The sequence below is a fragment of the Tachysurus fulvidraco genome, chromosome 20, assembly GCF_022655615.1.
Source record: "Tachysurus fulvidraco isolate hzauxx_2018 chromosome 20, HZAU_PFXX_2.0, whole genome shotgun sequence".
NCBI classification, from domain to species: Eukaryota; Metazoa; Chordata; class Actinopteri; order Siluriformes; family Bagridae; genus Tachysurus; species Tachysurus fulvidraco.
In genome coordinates this window covers 19,000,319-19,022,340 of record NC_062537.1, presented here as the reverse complement: position 1 = coordinate 19,022,340, position 22,022 = coordinate 19,000,319, and the positions used below count along the sequence as shown (strand labels likewise).

The following is a 22,022-nucleotide window of genomic DNA, read 5'->3' as shown; positions in this document are numbered from 1 at the left end:
CGATTTTTAACCTAAATGATTTAAATGAATACATTTTTGTGCAGTTTTGCATCTCCATTTAATCATTGCACTGATGCAGCCTGGAGTTAATTTTGCTTATCCTAGGTATGATGTCTAAGAAATCTATTTCAACATCTTTTACAGAATACTTTACTGACGTGTTTGAAAATATATAAACATTTATTTATTTAATTAAATTGTATTGTTATGTATTGTTGTTTGGTATAAAGATAATTTATTGTAATTCAACACATATTTATAGTATTTTAGATTTTTTTGTTTGATTAATAATGGATAAAAAACACATATTTGCTTTGCTGCTGATTTGTCTGCTATGAGTAAAGAGTTACTTATTAGTTGCACTTGTTGTTGTTGTTGTTTTTCTTTTTCTTCTTTTTTAAATGGCCAAATCTCTCACTCTTTCAATGTTCAATGCAAAGTATCTCTTTATTCTTTTCTACCTATCATTCTTAGATTTCCAGCATTAGATTAAAATGTATTATATGTATATTTTAAGTATGCAGTATATGGAATATATTATACTATATGTCAGTTGGTGGTTAAGGTGTTGAACTACTGATCGGAAGGTCGTGAGTTCGAATCCCAGGTCCATCAGGCTTCCACTGCTGGGACCTTCAGCAAGGCCATTAACCATAAAATCGTAAATCGGGCAATGCACGGCCAACATGTGGGAAATTTGGTTTAAAATGTATATTTAGATATGTATATGTAGATTTTATGTGTTTTTAAATTATATAATTTTTTTAATATATTATAATATATTATAATATATTAATTATTATAATAAGTAACATATTGTATTATATGTGTTTGGTACTCTGCTATCTATCTATCTATCTATCTATCTATCTATCTATCTATCTATCTATCTATCTATCTATCTATCTATCTATCTAAATAAATAAATAAATAAATAAATAAATAAATAAATAAAAGTTTAAGCAAACTTTATGATGTTCTTACTACATGCAAGATTAGATATAAAAGAAATATTTTCGAAATAAGATAGTTTTGTCTGAAACAGCTGAATCTATCTTAAACACACAGAGAAATTTACCTAATGCTTTCTACTTATCATACTTATCATAAATCAAATAGAAAATGATTTTGTTTTTATTTCAAGTTTTCAGTGTTCTTTTTCTGTCAAAAAAATTTATTTTGTTTCTACTAACAAAAACTCCAAATTAGTGCAGTATTGGTTTAATGTAACCTATTAAGAGCAAAATATCAGATACGTTTGTCTATATTTGAGATATACTGTATAAGAACTTGTTAATATACTTGTTAGTTGCCATAGCAATGCTATTAAACAAATGTACATTTTGCACAGGAACCACAAGAAACCCAAAGTGACCCTAACTGAAAGCACTGTTGTATAATTACTGCTGATTGCTCAGAAGGTGTTGATTAGTTTTCTATAATCAGCCTCTAGGGAATTTTTGTGATTTTTTTGACCACAGAACTGAAGGACATTTTTGACATTTCTGAACTTTTTTGAATTTTTTTTATATATTTGAAATTTTAAAAAATCTGCAGAAATTTTTTTAAAACAAAACAAACTCTCACAGGACTGAAACCTTTATTTCTATTGTAACGATGCACAAAGGAACAATAAGAAAAATAATGTTGTATTTTGTAAATATATTTATGTTAAGGTGAACAATTGGAGTCAAAAATTTTACGCTTTCTTGCTGTCAGCAAGATTTCCGACAGTTTTCTCAGTAACACGACGACCGGCAGTTTTTCTCATGTTGACTTAAAGAGCGAATGATTGTTTATATCGGCAATGAAGTACGCAGCATTTAAATGCAAATATATAATGAGAAAAGGAATAAAATATGTTTTGTTAAAATGCTGTTTTATTAGAAAACACACACACACACACACACACACACACACACACACACACACACACACACACACACACACACACACACAATGTGATGCTTTAGCAGTTACTCATTTTCACATGAGGTGGTTGAATTGTGCCTGAGTGTTCGTTGGCCTGCTCTGTTTGACGTTCTCTAGGTAGGCATTCTTAAAATTCCTGTATTGTCACCAAACACTCACTCATCTTCTACCGCTTATCCGAACTTCTCGGGTCACGGGGAGCCTGTGCCTATCTCAGGCGTCATCGGGCATCGAGGCAGGATACACCCTGGACGGAGTGCCAACCCATCACAGGGCACACACACACTCTCATTCACTCACACACTCACACACTACGGACAATTTTCCAGAGATGCCAATCAACCTACCATGCATGTCTTTGGACCGGTGGAGGAAACCGGAGTACCCGGAGGAAACCCCCGAGGCACGGGGAGAACATGCAAACTCCACACACACAAGGCGGAGGCGGGAATTTTTCAGATAAAGGAATAATTTAGGAGAATTACCCCTGAGACCCTTGGGCCAAGATTTGTGAAGTGTTTAAGTGCTTATGGCAGAGAGTTTATTGCTAGACAGGGTCTGCAGGTCGAAGCTTTGATCCCGACCTTGACCTTGACTTTGACCTAGTATTTCCTGCTTCAGCCGCTGGATCTCGAGGCGCTGCTGCTGGATGATGTTCTCGGACACACCCTCGAATTTCACCCGTGGCGCCACCGGCAACGTCGCTGCCGGAATGAACAGAGACACGATTTATACAGAAGGAATAATTACATCAATATCAGGAAGTGAGTTGTAAATAAAAGTGGATAAAAAGAAGTGTTGGTTTTTGACAAACTAGCAGATGTTAAGTCATGGTTTGTGACTCACGCTTGATGTAGGTCGCACTCTTCGACCTGTTCTTATTGAAGCCTTTCTGAATTTCGTAGTGATGGATCTGTGCTCGCAACTGCTTCACCTCCATCCTCAAATCATTAGTCTCTTTAATAAGAGCGGTGTTTTCCTACAGCACACACACACACACACACACACACACACACACACACACACACAGGCAGAAGATCGGTCCAGTCACGTGTACATGCTGTTCATACTCACTTCGCTACGATCCATTTTTAGATTTTGATTTACACAGTACAGTATATTAGCGATAACTTTTCACTATGTAAGTAAAAATCTTGGTTTGTTTACAATTGAAAAAAATTTCCCTTTTTTTTTTTTGCCATTGAAAACGTGTGCTGCGTGAAATAAAACCCAACCTTTATGAGCTTGATGTTTTTTGCCTCATGCACTTTGTTGTCTTTTGCTAATTTTTTTCTGAGAGAGTCCATGTTCCTTTGCATCTGATCCTGCTGCCTGATGAACTCACGTTGAACATCAGCATCCACTCCTGTTATCTCCACCTGTCACAATCATCATCCTCAATCAGGTATGAATATACAGGCTGTGTGTGTGTTTGTGTGTGTGTGTGTGTGTGTGTGTGTGTGTGTGTGTGTGTGTGTGTGTGTGTGTGTGTGTGTGTGTGTGTGTGTCCAACTCACCACATCTGACTGATGCACATAGCGTCTATAAATCTGTCGAATGTTCTCCTTTAACTTCTTTGGCTCCTGGATGAAGCCCACACAGTTGTGAAGATCGGTCTTAACCCTGTGCAGTACAGCTTTTACATCCTTGACCTGAGGGGCAGTCAGCAGTGGAAACCTGAACTACACTCTCTATGGACTCATTTCTAAATATATACTATATTATTTGAATATAGAAATAAATATATTTATGACAAGAATCCTAACAGTGAAATTTTACAGATCATTAATATTAGCTCAAATGAAACAAACTCCACAGCAGCCATCCATTCCATCATGCTATAATTTTATTATTATTATTATTATTATTATTATTATTATTATTATTATTATTATTATTATTATTAATATGATAATAATAAAGTTCGGATAAGCTGTAGAAAATGGATTAATAATAATATTATTATTATTCATCATCATAATAATAATAATAATAATAATAATAATAATAATAATAATAATAATAATAATAATAATAATAATAATAGTGGGCACGTTGGCTTAGTGGTTGGCACGTTTGCCTCACACCTCCAGGGTCGGGGGTTCGATTCCCGCCTCCGCCTTGTGTGTGTGGAGTTTGCATGTTCTCCCCGTGCCTCGGGGGTTTCCTCCGGGTACTCCGGTTTCCTCCCCCGGTCGAAAGACATGCATGGTAGGTTGATTGGCATCTCTGGAAAATTGTCCGTAGTGTGTGAGTGTGTGAGTGAATGAGAGTGTGTGTGCCCTGCGATGGGTCGGCACTCCGTCCAGGGTGTATCCTGCCTCGATGCCCGATGACGCCTGAGATAGACACAGGCTCCCCGTGACCCGAGAAGTTCGGATAAGCGGTAGAGAATGAATTAATGAATGAATAATAATAATAATAACGATATAGCAGCGATCTGTGGGGTCCGCAAGCACTTTTATCCAACAGCACCCCCAGTGGCCAATTTCCAAGTTACACAGAACACTAAAGAGTCTACAGACTCCCCTTTATTTCATATGGGTTCTTTATGGGTTCTTTCGTGCTAACCCTTTGAAATGCTGTTTAAGTAACAAATTCATCAATAGAAGTCCACATACAGAAAAAGGGAAAGATGAATCTCCCAAAAATACACACAACCTCATTGGTCCAGAGGTTTAAAAATAATCTGATGTCACTCAACACTGAGGAGAATAATGAGGAGAAACGGCATACTGACAAACCTTCATTGTTTCTTTCTGCTTCTCTTTATCCATTGCTTTGAGCATAAGCTTTTGTTGGGAGATGGTGAGCTCCATATGAGTGCTCTTCTTATGGAACTGCTTCAGTTCAGCTTCCATCTGAATCAAGCACAACCTCTGATCAGATTCCCATCATAAATACTGAGCATAAAGTAGTTATAGAGCAAAACCCGATTTCTATGCGATTCTAAAGAACAGACTTATAACAGAACGTGTGTCATCTGCGTTAACACACGATCAAGCTGTGCTAATGTTTCAGATGTAATCAAGCACAGTGAGTGAAACAGAATCATTTCGGTTACAACAGTTTATTCTCTACACAGAGGATTGAATCTCTCTGCACTGCTGCTCACTTGTCCTGATTTACGAGTCTTTATATGATAAGAACTTCACTTATTAAACAGCGGATTGTACCTAAAGCAGATCTTAGCGGGTTTAGGAGGTGTACAAAGACGCAGTTGTTATGCTAAATGAATATACGGTACATAGTGTTCGGGGTGTAAATCTTCACTCCTCACCACATGGACTTGCTCCTTCATCTTCTTCACTTCATTCTCTCGTGGCTCGATTTGCTTCTTCAGCTTATCGATCTCGTTCTCCAGCAGAAATCTGAACTTCTCCAACTCCTCGTTATTCTTCTTAAGACCATAAAAGCGATTTTCCTGCAGAGAAGAGATCGGACGTCCCGGTGCTTACACTGTCTTATCGATCGCTCTTAATTAAGTGCAGATACTGTATTATACCACACGATATCTCCAATGTTTTCACATTATTCACAAATCTAGATACACTTCCTTCTTAACCGTTTAAACTAACTAAGCAGCCGAAAGGTTTATTATCGTCTTTCTATTTTTTTTAGACGGGAAGTGTTTGCTTTTGACCATATCTGCTGTCCCTGAGATAAATAAAACTCTGAAATTGAACATGTAAAATTAGTTTCTTGTCCATCTTGAACTTTAAATACAAAAGAGACTTTCTTTCACCTGTGGCTTTAGATAATTCTGTGTAAACACTGCATAGTGATTGGCCTGGGATGCCAATAATTACAAACCCCTTAAAACATACACTACTTATGTAAACTCGTATACAACCTATATTATTTTTTTCGTTCTAGAGTCTTTAGTCTTTACACAAATCCTTCTCATGTTCTGTGGAAAAAGACTCTACCTTTTCTTTGATGGTCTCGTCTCTCTCCTGTATCTTCCTCTGCAGTCCCATGATGTCCTTCTCCAGAGCCCTGATGACTCCATACTGCTTCTGCTGCTCCACCTTCAGTTTCTCGATGTCCAGGTTGCGGTCGTCGATCTCCTTCTGCAGGCTGGTGAACTGCAGACACACGTAAACAAAGTTAATCCGACAGAACACGGAGAACCTGAGTTCGAACTCTGGATGGAGTGATACGTTAGTGCAGCTCAACACCTTCTTCTTCATGACTCTCGTCTCTCCGGTGAGCTTCAAGTTGTCCTCCTTTTTCTCCCAGAGTTTACGTTCGTATGTGACTCGGATGTCATGGAGCTCAAGGTCGCCGTCTTCCTCGATCTGCTTCTTTATTTCCTCAAACTCTCGTAACTGCTGCCGAGACGCATCCTGACACTGACGAGACGAGATAAAAAGAGAAGCGTAAATCTGAAGAATCTCTGACGACATGATCCTCAAGGCAACGCTTTTATATCGGGCTACAAATGATACGTTTAGCATCAAATCAATCAAATCAAATTTTATTTGTCAAATAGACAAACATACAGGTTTACGATATGCAGTGAAATGCTTTATGCAACTGTTCGGTATAAGAATAAAAAAAATATGTTAAAAAAAAGTATAAAAAAGCAAAAAATAAAATAAGAATAAAAATAATAAAAAAGCAAAAAATAAAATAAGAATAAAAATAATAAAAAAGTATAATCTATATAAGAAAACTATATAAAAAAAACTGTATAAAAATATGAAAATATAGATGAATAAATAATGTATATACATATGCATAAATATAAATATACATAAATGTGTATGGTTTTTAAAGATTGTCCTTAAAGTGTCCAGGTGAAGTATGGTGTGTAAATAAAATCCCGGTGAATTATTTTAAGAAGCAAGCAAGCAGATAATAATGTGGGTGTGGTCAGGGGCGGAGCCAGGTTAAGGTTCCGTACCTGACACAGCTCGAGCTCCTTCTCCTGCAGCTTGACCTCGTAGAAATGCGTCATGTCCTCCAGGGCACGCACATGTCCTTCCTTCAGTTTCTGCACCTTCTCATCATAGCTTTCCTTCATTGTCTGCAATGTCAGTTGCAGCTCCTGCTGCTTCTCGTACTCCGGCATCAGCTTTCAGTTGTTGGTGGATTCTGAAAAAAGAAAAAAGAAATTCATACAGATGAAAATTCATCTTAATAGTTAATCCGGTAAGAGCAAAAAAGCATGTGCGAAAACCCAGAAATTCAAACTACATGGAGAGCTTTCACACACCTCTTCTTGAAAGTCTCTTTGTTCTGTTTATATAAAAGATAGTGTGAAGTAAAGTAGCCTATCTCTGTCCAGTCATGGGCACAGTGACATCACAGATCCTGTCATCTGCAATAAAATCTCAAACACACCCAGATGCTTTTTACTTGTTAATTAACTTTATTTTAATTTTCACATTAACAACACAAACTTGTCAACATCTGCATTTTAACAGAGATCAAAGGTGCGTGTGTGTGTGTGTGTGTGTGTGTGTGTGTGTGTGTGTGTGTGTGTGTGTGTGTGTGTGTGTGTGTGTGTGTGTGTGTGTGTGTTAAATATTTGGTCATATGTTCTGTCTTGAACAATTAACCTAACAGATTTTACTGTTGAGCTTCAGTAGTAATTGGATCTCAAGATAAGTTTGATGTTAAATTTATAGAAATGGAATTTCTGACCACACACATGCTAAATGTAAGCTGGAGACATGTGGCAGCCTCTCGCGAGATTTGCGGACGATTCATACCGACTCGTTACTTTTAAAAATCTCATATTTATTACCATTTGACAGTAACGAAAGGGACACGGCCAAAGTACACGTCTTAAAATATTTACCCAGATCCTGCAGCTCTTTAGCAGCTCTCCCTGTAATAGCCTTTAGCCTCTTCTGCTTGTCCTTCTCTGATTTCAGCACCTGAAGTGATGTGAGATCAGAAGCAGAATCAGAATCAGGTTTATATACAGGTGCTGTAGGGTTTACATGTACAGAAATTTGTCTTGGTGTGTTGGTGATGTGTGATAATGGAGTAAAAGCATCAATTTATGAAATGAAACAAAGGTTCTAAACTATATAACGTGTATAAGCATAAAGATGTACAAAAAACAAGCAATGAGGTGGAAATACTTATTAATGACTTAGGAGCACCTGTTCTGTCTATATATATATATATATATATATATATATATATATATATATATATATATATATATATATATATATATATATATAATTTGGGGGTAATTGTTTAAATGATAATAGCACCCTTTATAGCGATTATACTGTACCAGCATCTCTCCACAAAATAAAACCATTATCCATGATCCCTGGATGAAAATTTCCTCACATTGGGGTGATAGAAGACAGTTTTAGCTTTTCCCTCCCAGCCCCTAAAGTATTTCTGACAATCCTGTTCTGCCTTAAACCAGATGATCCCCAGTAGTTTTCAAGTGACATAAAAATATTAAATAATGTACATTTATAAAGAATAGTGACTGTTAATCAGTTTAAACCAGGGTAACCTTCAGCAATTAAACCGGCTTAATAGCTACTTTCCTTTCTGTTTTTTCCTACTTGTCAGTATTTCAAACGGGTAGCAAAAACCTATAGTTATACCTGTCGGTCTGTCTTACTTTATCAAAGTTTTCTACCTATATTTTAAAATGGAAATAACACTGCAAAAAGTGCAATAGTCAGTCTAAACATGGCCAGCAGATTCTGACACGTTACTTTATCAGAATGTAGTTCCTGTAGTTTAAACATGGCCAGCAGGTTCTGATAAGAAAATCCAGTCCAGTGTATATAATCACTGGTAAAGTCATTATTAAAGGAAATTTATATATCTCCGTTCACACAATTCTTTCCACATGCAAAATTTATTTACATAAAAAAACACACTTTTCCCACATACAGAATGTATTTACATTAAAAAAAAACACACACTTTTTCCACAAATAAAATGATTTTACATAAAAAATATACTAAACTTATTACCAAAAATATACCAAAATATGTTAAGGGCCAATAGCTAAACATAACCTCTAAGTTCATCTGCAAAAACACACAGACACAAACAGACACACACACACACACACACACACACACACACACACACACACACACACACACACACACACACACACACACACACACACACACACACACACACACACACACACACACACACACACACACACACACACACCGGCCAATAGAGGGCGCTGCGGCACTGCCCTCATTAAGTTAACCAAAGAAGAAAGCTATTTTGTCACATTAATAATAAGTTAAATATAACAGAGCGCAAATTAATACAAAATAAAATCATTTAAGTTGTACTAATCCACCGTTAGTCATATTATCATTTATTAAAAAATAAGTAGACAGAAAAACTCGTCTGTGTGTGTGTATGTGTGTATATATGTGTGTGTGTGTGTGTGTGTGTGTGTGTGTGTGTGTGTGTGTGTGTGTGTGTGTGTGTGTGAAACTTGTGGCTATTATAGTCCTTCATTAATAACAGTTTGAGTTTCAGTTTGTTTTCAGACAGCAATGTGGGTGTGGTCAGGGGCGGTGCGGTGGGCGGGGCCATTCCGTACATGACCCAACTCGAGCTCCTTCTCCTTCAGCTTGACCTGCATGATGTCCTCCAGGGCTCGCGCATGTCCGTCCTTCAGCTTCTGCATCTTCTTCTCATAGTTTTTCTTTATCCTCTGCAATCTCAGCTGCAGCTCCAGAGATTCTGAGAAAAAAAATCAATACAGACTTAATGCACAGTGTTTAAAATACAGCTCGGTGTCGCTTGATATTAACGTTTTGTTGTGGTAGCAGGAAAATAAGAGTGGGCGGGGCCATCGTGAAAAGGGGCGGGGTTATAAATATATATATATATATATATATATATATATATATATATATATGTATATATATATATATATATATATATATATATATATATATAGAACGATGAGGCACACACACACACACACACACACACATATATATATATATATATATATATATATATATATATATATATATATATATATATATATATGTGTGTGTGTGTGTGTGTGTGTGTGTGTGTGTGTGTGTGTGCCTCATATATGATTTGTTGTTGTTTGAGAAACATTCTTTTGGAGTTCTACACAAAACCTTTGGGAATTCATTCTCAGGACCAAAATGAATTACAGTGAAGAGAAGAAGGTTGACAACACAGTAGCTGTAGTGAGATCCAGACTGATATTTACCCAGATCCTGCAGCTCTTTAGCAGCTCTCCCTGTAATAGCCTTTAGCCTCTTCTGCTTGTCCTTCTCTGAATTCAGCACCTGAAGTGATGTGAGATCAGAAGCAGAATCAGAATCAGGTTTATATCCAGGTACTGTAGGGTTTACATGTACAGAAATTTGTCTTGGTGTGTTGGTGCATAGAGATAATGGAGTAAAAGCTTCGACGTATGAAAGAAAGGTTGTAAACTATATAACGTGTATAAGCAGATGGAAATACCAACATGAATTGTACACTAATGTACACCGTTAGTGTCTATTGCAAAAATGCAATAAAAAATGTTACGTATATTACAAATGTAAGAAAATAAATAAATATATACATTAATTGTTCTCCGTATCTATAACTCCAGTCGTGTTAATTCTCCATCAGTCATCAAGATATATCTGTTTTTTCATCAATACATTAGTTAGGTTAAAAACAGACACTTTGGAACACTAAGTTCACCAAAATCTGTTTCAAAAATATATGTCGATGATATGTTTATAATTGCAGAAGATCTGACCTGGTTTTGTTTTGTAATCGAATCCATCTGTTGGTTGAACTTCTCAGTGAGCTCCTTGAGCTTCTCTTCGTAATTCATTTCTTTAAGACACAGCTGGTACTCTTTCTCCATCTTCAGCTCTTCCACCCAGGTTTTATGTTCCAGAATGATTTCGTTCTAGAAGTACACGGGTTAAGTTGAGGTCATGGTGACTGCTTCCTGTTCACCAGACTTGGATTATAGATCAGATTAGGTGAAACTTTATTCTGTTTTAGTGGTGCATTAATTATAAAAGTAATACAGTACCTGTTTATACCAAAAAAGTTATGAAGAACTTTATGTATGATTCTACAATTGAAGTGACATTAAACCCAAGAACATAAACAGTACTAATACATAATTATTTATTTATTAAAATTTTAATGTTAAATAAGGGGGGCACGGTGGCTTAGTGGTTAGCACGTTTGCCTCACACCTCCAGGGTTGGGGTTTGATTCCCTCCTCCACCCTGTGTGTGTGGAGTTTGCATGTTCTCCTCGGGGGTTTCCTCCGGGTACTCCGGTTTCCTCCCCCAGTCCAAAGACATGCATGGTAGGTTGATTGGCATCTCTGGAAAATTGTCCGTAGTGTGTGAGTGTGTGAGTGAATGAGAGTGTGTGTGTGTGCCCTGTGATGGGTTGGCACTCCGTCCAGGGTGTATCCTGCCTCGATGCCCGATGACGCCTGAGATAGGCACAGGCTTCCCGTGACCCGAGAAGTTCGGATAAGCGGTAGAAAATGAGTGAGTGAGAGTGAGTGAGTGAGTGAATGTTAAATCAAGTCACTGATCATTTTCCATTTCTTAGTCATTTTTGTATCCCTGTTGTTGGTGTGTTTAGAACAGATTTTTATCGTTCTGCAGCGACACATTAGGGAACACGCGGCATTTTTGTTATGGTTAATGACAAATCCGTCCACACGTTCATGCTGTGCCAGCGTTTGGGATGTTTCTTCAATGTCTATTGCACTATTGCACAGTCTGGCTCTTTCTCTTTAGAGCATTAAAGAAAAAACTTTTTTTTTTCTTTCCGAAGACTACACTAATGTGTACACTTGCAACATGTAAAAATGAATGTAAATAGAACCCTGAACCATTTTACATGAATAAGAATTAATTAAACAGATATTTTATTCTTAAATACATTTCTTCTGTGAGTGATTATTACTGAGAAAATTGCATTGTTTTACAATAGCAATAATAAATAAATACAAATCCTAATTCTATAAAAAAAAAAATAAATAAATAAAAAACTGGACCAGAGTTCAACATTGCACCCTAACGCCTTTATCTCTAGTTGCTTTCATAAAGTTAATGACCGTGGTGTGGTTATGATCTTCTGGTTGACGTGCTTAAGTACCGTGTCACTTGGGATGGCGACGCAGACATGACGTCCGCGGCTTTTCGAAATAATCGTCTCTAAGCCGTTTAATTCTGCAGCTGTTTCTCTGGGAACAGATGAAAGAAAGATATTTTAGATAATTATGTATTTATTTGCGAGTGAAATAAATACTGGGATTCAAAGGAGATTAGTGGAAGCACAAGTCGAACATAAAGCACATCGGAATGCTTCGTGAGACCTAAAACCCAGTTTCTGTTATGCAACACCAGCCCACCCATCTCTTCCACCAACACCACTACCTCTCCTTCGGGGCACCCGTGCGTGGGCACGATGCAAACATGAGCTCATCGCTTTCCAGATGCACTTTCCAACTATGCGCCACATCAACGCCGAGCCCGGACCTTCTGGAATATCTCACATGTATTGCATATCTGGTTACCATAGAAACCATGTGCATTCATAAGGAGTGGTTTGTAGTGGCAGCAAAAAAAAAATCTTGTAGTCACACACCCAAATATGTACTCTCACACTCTCTCACACTCTCTCACACACACAGACACACTACTCCCAAAAACTTGTTTTACGACTGTGACAGTCATGACATTGTTGGAATAAAGTTCATCTGTAGATTTTATTGACACTCTTTAAAATGCCATGCAAAATGTTTACACAATTATAGAATTTCATTTTTGTTTGCCTTCATTTCTAAGATACTCTCTTGTTGCACAAGTTGGCTATTCGATATTTTTTTAAAGAAAAGCAGTTAAAACTCGATTAGGACAATAACAATGGTTCAGAACTTGTATGCATGATAATACTACAGTATGGCTTGGACTTGGTGGACCTTTTGGACTTGGTGTTCAGTGATTCTAGTGAGAATTGATGGCGTCATGCATTATGCATCATGTTACTGAAATCTGGGTGTCTCTGCCAAGAGTTGCCAAGTTGAAAATTTACATTTACAGCATTTGGCAGATGCCCTTATCCGGAGCGACGAGTGCTTAAATCTCTAACATTAAATCATTAATGCTGGCTCACTAGGTTACATACTTAATAAAGATTTTTCAATCATAGATTTGTTTACATTTCATACAAAACCAGTTTTGACATTTGAGGGTTAAGGGCCTTGCTCAGGGGCCCCAGCAGTGTCAGCCATGGGATTCGAACCCATGACCTTCTGATTGGCAGAACACCTTAACCACTAGGCTACCACATCCCTGATAAATCATCCACTTCCATATGTCCGAATCTAACACAAACGGCAACGAAAAAAAGTGCTATTCATTTATATAATAGACATTTATATTCACGCTGCTGCAGTTTGAAAACCATGTTGTCGTTTTAATTAATTATATTCTCACCGAGCATGGTTGAATCTGTTTGTCATCTGTTAAAGAATAAAATATTTAAATACTGCTAAAAATATTCCTATTTCCATTGTTAGCATTCCTGGTAACCTAGCACCAATTGTGATGGCATTCTCTAAACGCTAATACAGGGTGTTGTTACAGTTCAGTTTGGGCTGTTCCTGTAGGAAGTGCTACAGCTTATTGAGGTGAGGAACACCCATAATCATAAGGCATGTCCTGTGGTGCATCCCGACGATACAAAGCAGTGCGCTGAAAGGTCGATAAAGTTGAGTTTTCATCATAGGACCTATAGGTTGAAGCCACAAGTCAAATTCATACGACCAATACAAAGTTGTTGCTGAAGACCAAAAGCATCGGGTGAGTAGCTTGAACGTTCGACTTATTGGTGATCTAACTGATGATATAGAGGTAAATTAAATCTTTCCATTTTTTTTTTTTTTCAGTGGACTTTTCTGTAAGATACGCCGGTTTTTCCAGACACAGGAATGTGCGCTGCAAAGTAAGTCATTTGTACAAAAAATATATATAAATTTTCAGCAATCTTGCACTATCAGGAGCTCATTATGCTTCAAATCAGACATGTTAAAACAGGAGAATCTCTGGCTGTGTAGCTCTGTAAGTGACCTTCAGGCACTTAGCAACTAAGCTGTTTAAAAGAACTTCTTGCCTGTTACCTATTATTGATATAAAGCTGGGTGCAAAAGGTCTAGTCAAGAATTCAAAGAATGGACAGCGAAATAAAGAGCAGAGTATTGAAAGGAAAGACATTGTTGACATAATATTCCTTACCTTGATTTAAAGACAGCAGTATACAGTATGAGAGTTAAAGCAGACATGACAAGAGTATTGCACTGAATATTTTGTTGTTGATTTTTTTTGTTGTTGTTGTTTGTTAATAGTAAAAGTGACTCAGTCACAAGGGAATGAAAACTTTTCCATTCAGCTATATTCTATTAAACTTTATACAAATATCAATGATGAAATAACAAATATCATTTTCTTCTTTTTTAATCAGAGTCATGCCAATAGACCTGTCCATGCACATGGGCCTGAGTCGCCAAACTTCAATGGAAAGTCTTTTGGGATCGTCCACGCTTAGATCCCATCGCACTGTCTCTAGACCAAGCATATATGATTCTTTGCGGCCCAAAAGTCCTAGATCGCCACAGAGTCCCGACTTTCCTGTGAGCGCCCTAAACACTCAGAGCACTTGCGGGACGCTCCGAAAGAAAAAACGAGTGGTATTCGCAGATGATAAAGGTCTGCCTCTTACTGCGGTGCGAATCATCGAATCAGATCTCCCAATTTCAGATGTAGAGGAGATTTCTCCATCTGTCCAGACAAAGGTGGAGTCATCTCTTCAAAACAAGAAGCCACCGCGTTTCCGCTTGGGGTTCCCTCAGCCTTCTTCTGATTCACCATCATTCCTTGAAAGCCTGAAAAAATCTCTGGTGCGTCTGGAGAGCTGCACCTTGATCTATGGATCGTTATTCGGAAAGGTGAGAGTCTGCAACGTCAGTCCCGAGAAAGCTGTGCATGTTCGCATCTCTCATGACTCATGGAGAAGCCACCAGGACATACCATGTACCCGTATCCAAGAGAAGGACGGAATTTTGGACACAGAACTGTTTGTCTTTAATATCCCTGTTCCAATCTGTCCTAATTTAGAAGATCATCTGGAGTTTTACGTGACTTTCCGTCCAGGATCTGGGAGCACGCTTTGGTTGGACAGAAATGGTGGACAAAACTATCGAATTCTTGTGGAGGACGTGGACTCAGAAGAAGTGTTGGAAAACACGGTTGAGAAAAAACCCTTGAGGCCCCTGAACTTTCAGAGCCCTCTCTCAGTACCCCTGAGAAACGGTCCAGCTCCCTATAAGTCTAGAAGCTTTAGCTCAATTGTTTTCCCCAGAAATATAACAAATACCTTGAGTAGGCAGGAGAACATTATGCCAAGAAGTTTTTCACTCCATGATTCTAACAGCGCTGACAAATAATTCTAGCATGAGCAGTGGGTATTGTGTAAACTCGTCACTTTGTGTTTTCATCTTCATCCATTTTATAATTTTAACTAGCAAAAAAAAAGACAGACGCTCATGTTCGTGCCAGTTCTTTGCACTCCATCATGCCTTTGTGAGTCAGTGACAAGTCAGTGGTGAGACAGAGAGACACGCGTCTCTGTGCACCTGTAAATAAGATGTTGTCATGGTCATGGTCATACAATTTCAATCTGTGAGAGTCTTTCACTTCCTGTGAGGTAGCTACACTGCGACAGATGTTTACTGTAGCTCAAGCGGTGAAATGATTTGTAATATAACTGTGTATAAATGACTTAGAATACGACTTAATGTACTTAATGTAAATAGAACTGTTTTGTATGTATGGTTATTTATAGAAAATGAATATTAAAGGCACAAATAAACATGTATTCATAATATGTATACAAACTATGACTATTTATTTGGGGCTAGCATTCTTTACAGACAACAACAAGAAATATGACTAGATCATTTGTAAAAAAAAAAAAAAAAAAAGTGTCTTTATCTCCGGTATAAAATGATGGAGGTACAAAGATGGGTCATTTGCTGGACTGCGAATAAAATCAACTTTACTCAGTTTCCCACCTCTTCGAAATTTTCTGATTTGCAAATGTTAATGTAAACGAAACGTTAGCATAAGCAGTTTATCATAGAAGGTCATCCAGAGCAGCTGAGATTCATAACTCGTGTAATATAACTGCTTGAACGTCGATCGATCCATAAAAGATGAATATTAAAAGCTTTGTTAAACCTGTATTCTGTTGCAAGCGCTCTTCCAGAGAAAACAATATACACAAATATGACATGTTTATGACTTTTCAACATTTCAACATTGGAAAAAATGCACTTCATTTCTAATGACGACATTCTCCGATCCCTTCATCGTAGCTCATTGAGAAACGCCATTAATCACGTCTTTAGTTGTGTAATTATTTCTGACAACACAACCTTGTGTGCTAGCAGGCTTGTGTGATACAGCCATGTCTTAAAAAGGCATGTAAGGAAAAAAAAACATCAGTCAAATTCAGGTAAACTTATTCTGAAAACATAAAGCCGTCGCTGAATAGCAAAGGCAGTGGATGGCTATACGTAGCTTACACACTCTTATTAATGTTACTGGTGATTGTGTGATTTGATTTGGTTGGAAATAAAAATTTAAATTGATTTTTGTTTACAGAGCTGCACAGTTTAATTAGTTTTTAGTATTGATCCATTGCAGTGAAATTCACATGTTGAATCTTCTTATCTGTGAAAAGACGTTGGACACATTTGTGAATGCTGCCAACAACAATTATTACATTTTTATATTACAATTATTATATATTACATTTATATATTACAATTATATTATTTTTATGAGATAATTAATATAATAATTATAATGATGAATATGAGTTTTATTTTCCATAGGTTCTGCACACCGGACCAAAACAATGTACAGAATTTCATTTGAATTTTTTAAAATTTTCCCGATTCAATTCATCTGCAGCCCGTTATGCTTTATGCTTAATGCATATAGCTCTTATTTCTAGATCACTAATAATAAATCGTTTAAAAGGATGTTAAACTACTGTTAACGATATCTGGGTTAATGCAAAAGATCATCAGTCATCGTTTAGAAATAAAAAATAAAAAAAAGCAATTCCAGATTCAAGATAATACAGAAAAATCAAATGAGAATTAATTCTAAAAAGAAAAGACATTTTTGACAACAGACAGTTTGTGAGGTTTAAAACAGATATATTAAGTCTATGGCATTGTTTTCTATAGATTACTGTGTGAAACCTAAAGATCTGAACGTCTTTGTCTTGTTCATCTTCTTCGAAAGGTCATGCAAACTTTTGCACTCACAATACTGAATCTGGGGACACGGTGGCTTAGTGGTTAGCACGTTCACCTCACACCTCCAGGGTTGGTGGTTCGATTCCCACCTCCGCCTTGTGTGTGTGGAGTTTGCATGTTCTCCCCGTGCCTCGGGGGTTTCCTCCGGGTACTCCGGTTTCCTCCACCGGTCCAAAGACATGCATGGTAGGTTGATTGGCATCTCTGGAATATTGTCCTTAGTGTGTGAGTGAATGAGAGTGTGTGTGTGTGCCCTGTGATGGGTTGGCACTCCGTCCAGGGTGTATCCTGCCTCGATGCCCGATGACGCCTGAGATAGGCAAAGGCTCCCCGTGACCCAAGAAGTTCGGATAAGCAGTAGGAAATGAATGAATGAATGAATGAATGAATGAATGAATATTGAATCTGAACCAATAAATTGTAGAAACAAAAAATGTTTAAATTAACTAAACAAAAAAAATATATAATGTAGTCAGTTTCCCCTTTAGAGTCATTCCAGAGTCATGACAATTTTCCTCATCACCCATTTTGGCAAAATTTTCCCTCTAACAGCATCCAGATGGAAGAAAAACAGACAGACATTTACTGTAGCCATGTTTGTCTTGCCCGTGTGAGTCAGTGGTGAGATCGTGAGGCAGATGTCTCACACTGGCATTGTGCACCTGTATACCTTATGAGTTTCTCTGATGATAATGAACATCAAGGTCAGCCAATTCTGCTGTGACTCATAACTCACGTGGTATGACTGCTTGAAAGTTTTCTATGTGGATCAATCCATGACAAATTTATAATAAAAGCTTCATTAAGTCTGTATTCTGATACAAACATAACTTTGGCGAAAGCATTTTTCTGGAGAGAAGAAAATATATGACAATAACATTAAAAAAAAACAACAACTAGATAATGGATATTGAATATTGCACTTATCTAAAGAAAGAGCCCCAAACATTTATGCTATGTTATATACTTTACTGTACTTTATACTATGCTATGCTAAGCTAGCTCAAATATACTATGCTACAGTATAGTATAATATAGTATATTAAATCAGATTACACTACACTCTATAGTATAATATAGTATACTACATTACATTACATTACACTACACTCTAAAGATAAAAGAAGTTTAAAATTTCTAAACTTTCTCTTTAAGGGGTCGCTTACATATTCTGTTAAAAAAGCAAGCTTCAAAACCAGAACACTTTTAGCTAAGCAGCTATAAAATCTTTTGAAACACTCTTTTTCTGAGGAATAGCTTGTAGTATTTTGTAGTATTCTAGTGCAAGATGTAGTATAGAAATTTCACATATGGATATAAACCCATAAATATTTTTTACGCTATATTATGCCCTGTATATATAAAAGATATTCTAAAAAAAACTCATACATTATATATATACAATGTACATATATGTACATTGATTGATCTACTTCTAAAGGAGTAGGATATTTGTATACTGGCTGTCGTCCATCCCCCCCAAACAGCCCAACAGCATGAAGGTGGAGTTAAAGGTGTGGTTTTGGCCGTTACTGAATGTAGGAGTTTCAGCTTCCATAACTATGTGGTGCGGTGAGTGACAGTTTCAGATAAAAAGCAGCATGCTGTAGAGATTGTGTGGTAGCGTTTTGTAAGACTTAGAGGATTAATTAAGAAAGAAGAAGATTCAGAAGACCTTCTTGTGACTGAATCTAAATTGCTTGTCAAGAACAAAGGCTTTTCGGTGAGTTGATTCCGCAATATCTTATTCGTAATTGTTTTAAGAGATTTATTTATTTACAAAGCGATATATTTTTCAGGGTTTTCTTTTTTTTTACCTTTGTTTTACCACAGTGAAATTTACATGTCGTATTTTCTTTCCAGTCTGCTTTTCGTCGGGAAGAAGCTAATCTTTCAGACGCAGTCATGAACGCTGCCAAGTAAGTCCTTAACAAATGCTTTACCATTTATTTTTTTTTTACCACTTTTGCTTCCTATCAGACATGCTGCAACAACAAAACACTATCGGCATAGCTGTAACCCTCGGGCGCTTGGCACCTAAGACAGTTTAGTTATTATGTTGCTATAATTACGAGAAAGTTTGCATCACATGTGGTTTACAGAGAAGAAAAATGTATGAATAATTTTAAGAGTATATACGAAATTAAAAGACGATACTTATTTTTTATCAGGTACCTGGATTTTAACCCATAGTTAAATACAGTCTTTTATGAGGGTTGAATCCAATTTAAAAGGGTAGAATTACATTTTTTACTTTTATTCTTTATTCAACCAAAATTCATTTTAACATTATTTTAACAAAAATTGTACAGTTCTTCTCTTTAGGCTGAGATTGGTCTAAAATCTTTTTCTTTTCAATTCAGAGTCATGCCGGTGGACCTGGCCATGCATATGAACCTGAATCGCAATCAACTTTTGGGATTGTCCAGGCTTAGATCCCACCATGCTGTTTCTAGGCCTAGCATGTGTGATTCTCAGCGACCCCAAGCTCCTAGATCCCCACAGATTCCTGCCTCTCCAGTTAGTGTCCTAAACTCTATGAGCCCTTGTGGGATACTGAAGAAGAAAAAACGAGTGGTATTCGCAGACGCTAAAGGACTGGCCCTTACTGCGGTGCGGATCTTCAAGTCGGATCCCCCAATCTCTGACATGGATGAGCTTTCTCTACCTGTCAAAATGCAAACTGAATCTGTCCAAAGAAAGCAGCCGTGTCTCCGCTTGGGGTTCCCTCAGCCTTCTGCTGATTTACCATCATACTTTGAAGGTCTGGCAAAATCATTGGTGCGTCTGGAGAGCTGCACCTTGACCTATCGATCGCTACTCGGAAAGGTGAGGGTCTGCAATATCAGTCCCAAGAAAGCCGTGCATGTTCGCATCACATACAACTCATGGAGGAGCCACCAGGACATCCAATGTACCCCAATCCATGAGAAGAACGAGAGCTCCGAAACAGAACTGTTCGTCTTCAACATCCCTCTTCCTTTCTGTCCTAATACTCAGGATCGTTTGGAGTTCTGTGTGTCCTTCCGTCCTGGATCTGGCAATATGATTCTTTGGGACAGCAATGGTGGACAAAACTATCGAATCCTTGTGGAGAATGTGAACTCAGAAGAAGCATACATGGTTGAGAAAATACCTTTGAGACCCCTTAACTTTCAAAATCGCCAATCATTACCCCATAGGAAATGTCTAGCTTTGAATAAGTCAGCAAATCCTTGCTCACACATTTCCTCTGAGAAAGGGGGAGGGATTTTGTTTGACCAGTGAGCTCATCTAAGCTAATAGTCAGCGTGAATTTAGGGAAAGTCAAATCTATCAGAAGAGATAGAAGCAAGAGAGCAGAAAACTATAACTAACATCCGGTTCAAACTGGTAAAATAAAATAACCAGTCAGTGTTCGTACCTTCTAATCATCATGTTTGATGAATTTTGCTTAAATAGGCATCAAGAGGGAGATTGACAGCCAGACAGACACAAAAGATGCTAGATCTCTCCGCTCCAATGGACTTAAATGAGTCAGTGACTCAGATTACCTGTATATCAGATAAGGATCTTATTTGATCATAAGAATCAGCACTTTAACAAGCTCAGCCTGTTTCAAGCTGTGAAGGTCTTTCACTTCCTGTGAAGTAGATGCACTGAACATGATATGCTGTGGAAATGACTCATGTAACATATACAGTATGTAGCATAATGAATGTTTGAACGTTTTATATGTACGTTTGTTGATGTTTTTTTTTTGTTAATTGTACATATTCAGATTAAACATATTCTGATACAAACATGACCGGATGAAAAGACGTCGTTCTTTTGGTGTCGAAATACCTTCAGAGACAAGAAGAAATTTTTCATGCTGGTCTGTAAAAGTTGCCTTTAATGAGAAGGCAAAATTAACCATTTGTTAAAGGTCCCTCATGTGTTGGAGTGTGAATATAATTATAATTATGTACTTATTTTTCAACCTAGTCCAAATTTCCTTCCTTAGCTTCCCAAGGCTAATGTAGCTAACGTAATGAAAGTCTATGTCACATAAAATACATAAATACATTCCCAAATCTTTATACATTCAGTAAACACTCCAATACAGATTCAACATTCTGTATTTTTTCCTCTTTTGGCCATTCAGATATAGTCCCAAAGTTTTAAGACACGACATGCCTTTTATTATACAAAGACACATTAAAGAATCATTGAACGTTTTTATATTTATTGATCATAACCAGTGGTGGTTCTAGGATTTTTCTGTAACAGGGGCCATTATGGGGCCACATTTTACATTCAGGGGCCAAGTACAGACTACATTCAAGCACACAAAATAATTTATTTAGTACGATGCAAATACATTTCGGCAGTCATTCCTTTTTCAAACGCGCGAGAGCCGGCAATTGTTTAGGGGTGAAATTGCATCTGTGATCGTTGCTCTTCTCATCGACGATTGAAGGAACGGGAGCCAATCAGGGGCCAATCAGATTTCAGCAGGGGCCAGGGCCCCTGTGGCCCCGCCCCTGATCATAACCCTATATAGATATGATTCATTTTACTGGGTCATAACTATAATAACATTTTTACAATCTCATGTACAGGTTGTATTGTCTAAACCGTGCTGGATGTTGAGGATCATCTGGAGTTCTGCACGTCATTCTTCCCTCCATCTGGCAACATGGGTCTGCAGGACAGCAACATCAGCAGTCTATTGAATCCTTGTGGGTTCTACTAAATACAG

The 22,022-nt window shown here is 37.4% G+C and overlaps 4 protein-coding genes across 6 annotated transcripts; 2 read left to right on the top strand and 2 right to left on the bottom strand.

Moving 5' to 3' along the window:
- Window positions 1-2,244: 2,244 nt before the first annotated feature.
- Window positions 2,245-7,877, bottom strand: LOC113633922 (cilia- and flagella-associated protein 57-like). Of its 3 annotated transcripts, none has more exons than XM_027132571.2 (11): window positions 7,742-7,855; window positions 7,154-7,270; window positions 6,842-7,032; window positions 6,114-6,287; window positions 5,862-6,020; window positions 5,213-5,356; window positions 4,677-4,793; window positions 3,450-3,584; window positions 3,168-3,311; window positions 2,779-2,911; window positions 2,245-2,636 (listed from the first exon to the last, which is right to left on the bottom strand). In XM_027132571.2, the coding sequence occupies exons 3-11, from the start codon at window positions 7,007-7,009 to the stop codon at window positions 2,452-2,454; spliced, it is 1,359 nt and encodes a 452-aa protein (XP_026988372.1). In that variant the 5' UTR covers window positions 7,010-7,032; window positions 7,154-7,270; window positions 7,742-7,855; the 3' UTR covers window positions 2,245-2,451. The 3 variants fall into 3 exon arrangements, with proteins under 3 accessions (XP_026988372.1, XP_026988373.1, XP_026988374.1); XM_027132572.2 differs by having other exon boundaries at window positions 7,154-7,258; window positions 7,742-7,823; XM_027132573.2 differs by lacking the exon at window positions 7,154-7,270 and having other exon boundaries at window positions 7,742-7,877.
- A 1,433-nt stretch (window positions 7,878-9,310) lies between these two features.
- On the bottom strand, window positions 9,311-10,846 carry LOC113633923 (cilia- and flagella-associated protein 57-like). The gene is made up of 3 exons (XM_027132574.2): window positions 10,691-10,846; window positions 10,148-10,226; window positions 9,311-9,639 (listed from the first exon to the last, which is right to left on the bottom strand). The coding sequence occupies exons 1-3, from the start codon at window positions 10,799-10,801 to the stop codon at window positions 9,440-9,442; spliced, it is 390 nt and encodes a 129-aa protein (XP_026988375.1). The 5' UTR covers window positions 10,802-10,846; the 3' UTR covers window positions 9,311-9,439.
- A 2,750-nt stretch (window positions 10,847-13,596) lies between these two features.
- LOC113633959 (protein phosphatase 1 regulatory subunit 3C-B-like) lies at window positions 13,597-15,859 on the top strand. The gene is made up of 3 exons (XM_027132633.2): window positions 13,597-13,775; window positions 13,862-13,917; window positions 14,434-15,859. Exons 2-3 carry the CDS (start codon window positions 13,904-13,906, stop codon window positions 15,413-15,415), a joined length of 996 nt encoding a protein of 331 aa, XP_026988434.2. The 5' UTR covers window positions 13,597-13,775; window positions 13,862-13,903; the 3' UTR covers window positions 15,416-15,859.
- A 3,016-nt stretch (window positions 15,860-18,875) lies between these two features.
- LOC113633956 (protein phosphatase 1 regulatory subunit 3C-B-like) lies at window positions 18,876-21,086 on the top strand. The gene is made up of 3 exons (XM_027132630.2): window positions 18,876-19,022; window positions 19,163-19,218; window positions 19,663-21,086. The coding sequence occupies exons 2-3, from the start codon at window positions 19,205-19,207 to the stop codon at window positions 20,564-20,566; spliced, it is 918 nt and encodes a 305-aa protein (XP_026988431.1). The 5' UTR covers window positions 18,876-19,022; window positions 19,163-19,204; the 3' UTR covers window positions 20,567-21,086.
- The last annotated feature ends 936 nt before the right edge of the window (window positions 21,087-22,022 follow it).

Excerpts from the sequence above, each read along its gene's own strand:
- LOC113633923 (XM_027132574.2), bottom strand. The coding sequence starts at position 10,801 with ATGGAGAAAGAGTACCAGCTGTGTCTTAAAGAAATGAATTACGAAGAG. Across the intron at positions 10,227-10,690 it reads CGATTACAAAACAAAACCAG|GTGCTGAATTCAGAGAAGGA; the intron begins GTCAGATCTTCT and ends ACATCACTTCAG. Across the intron at positions 9,640-10,147 it reads TAAAGAGCTGCAGGATCTGG|AATCTCTGGAGCTGCAGCTG; the intron begins GTAAATATCAGT and ends TTTTTTTCTCAG.
- LOC113633922 (XM_027132573.2), bottom strand. The coding sequence starts at position 7,009 with ATGCCGGAGTACGAGAAGCAGCAGGAGCTGCAACTGACATTGCAGACA. Across the intron at positions 6,021-6,113 it reads CGAGAGTCATGAAGAAGAAG|TTCACCAGCCTGCAGAAGGA; the intron begins GTGTTGAGCTGC and ends GTGTGTCTGCAG. Across the intron at positions 3,585-4,676 it reads AGCAGAAAGAAACAATGAAG|GTCAAGGATGTAAAAGCTGT; the intron begins GTTTGTCAGTAT and ends ACTGCCCCTCAG.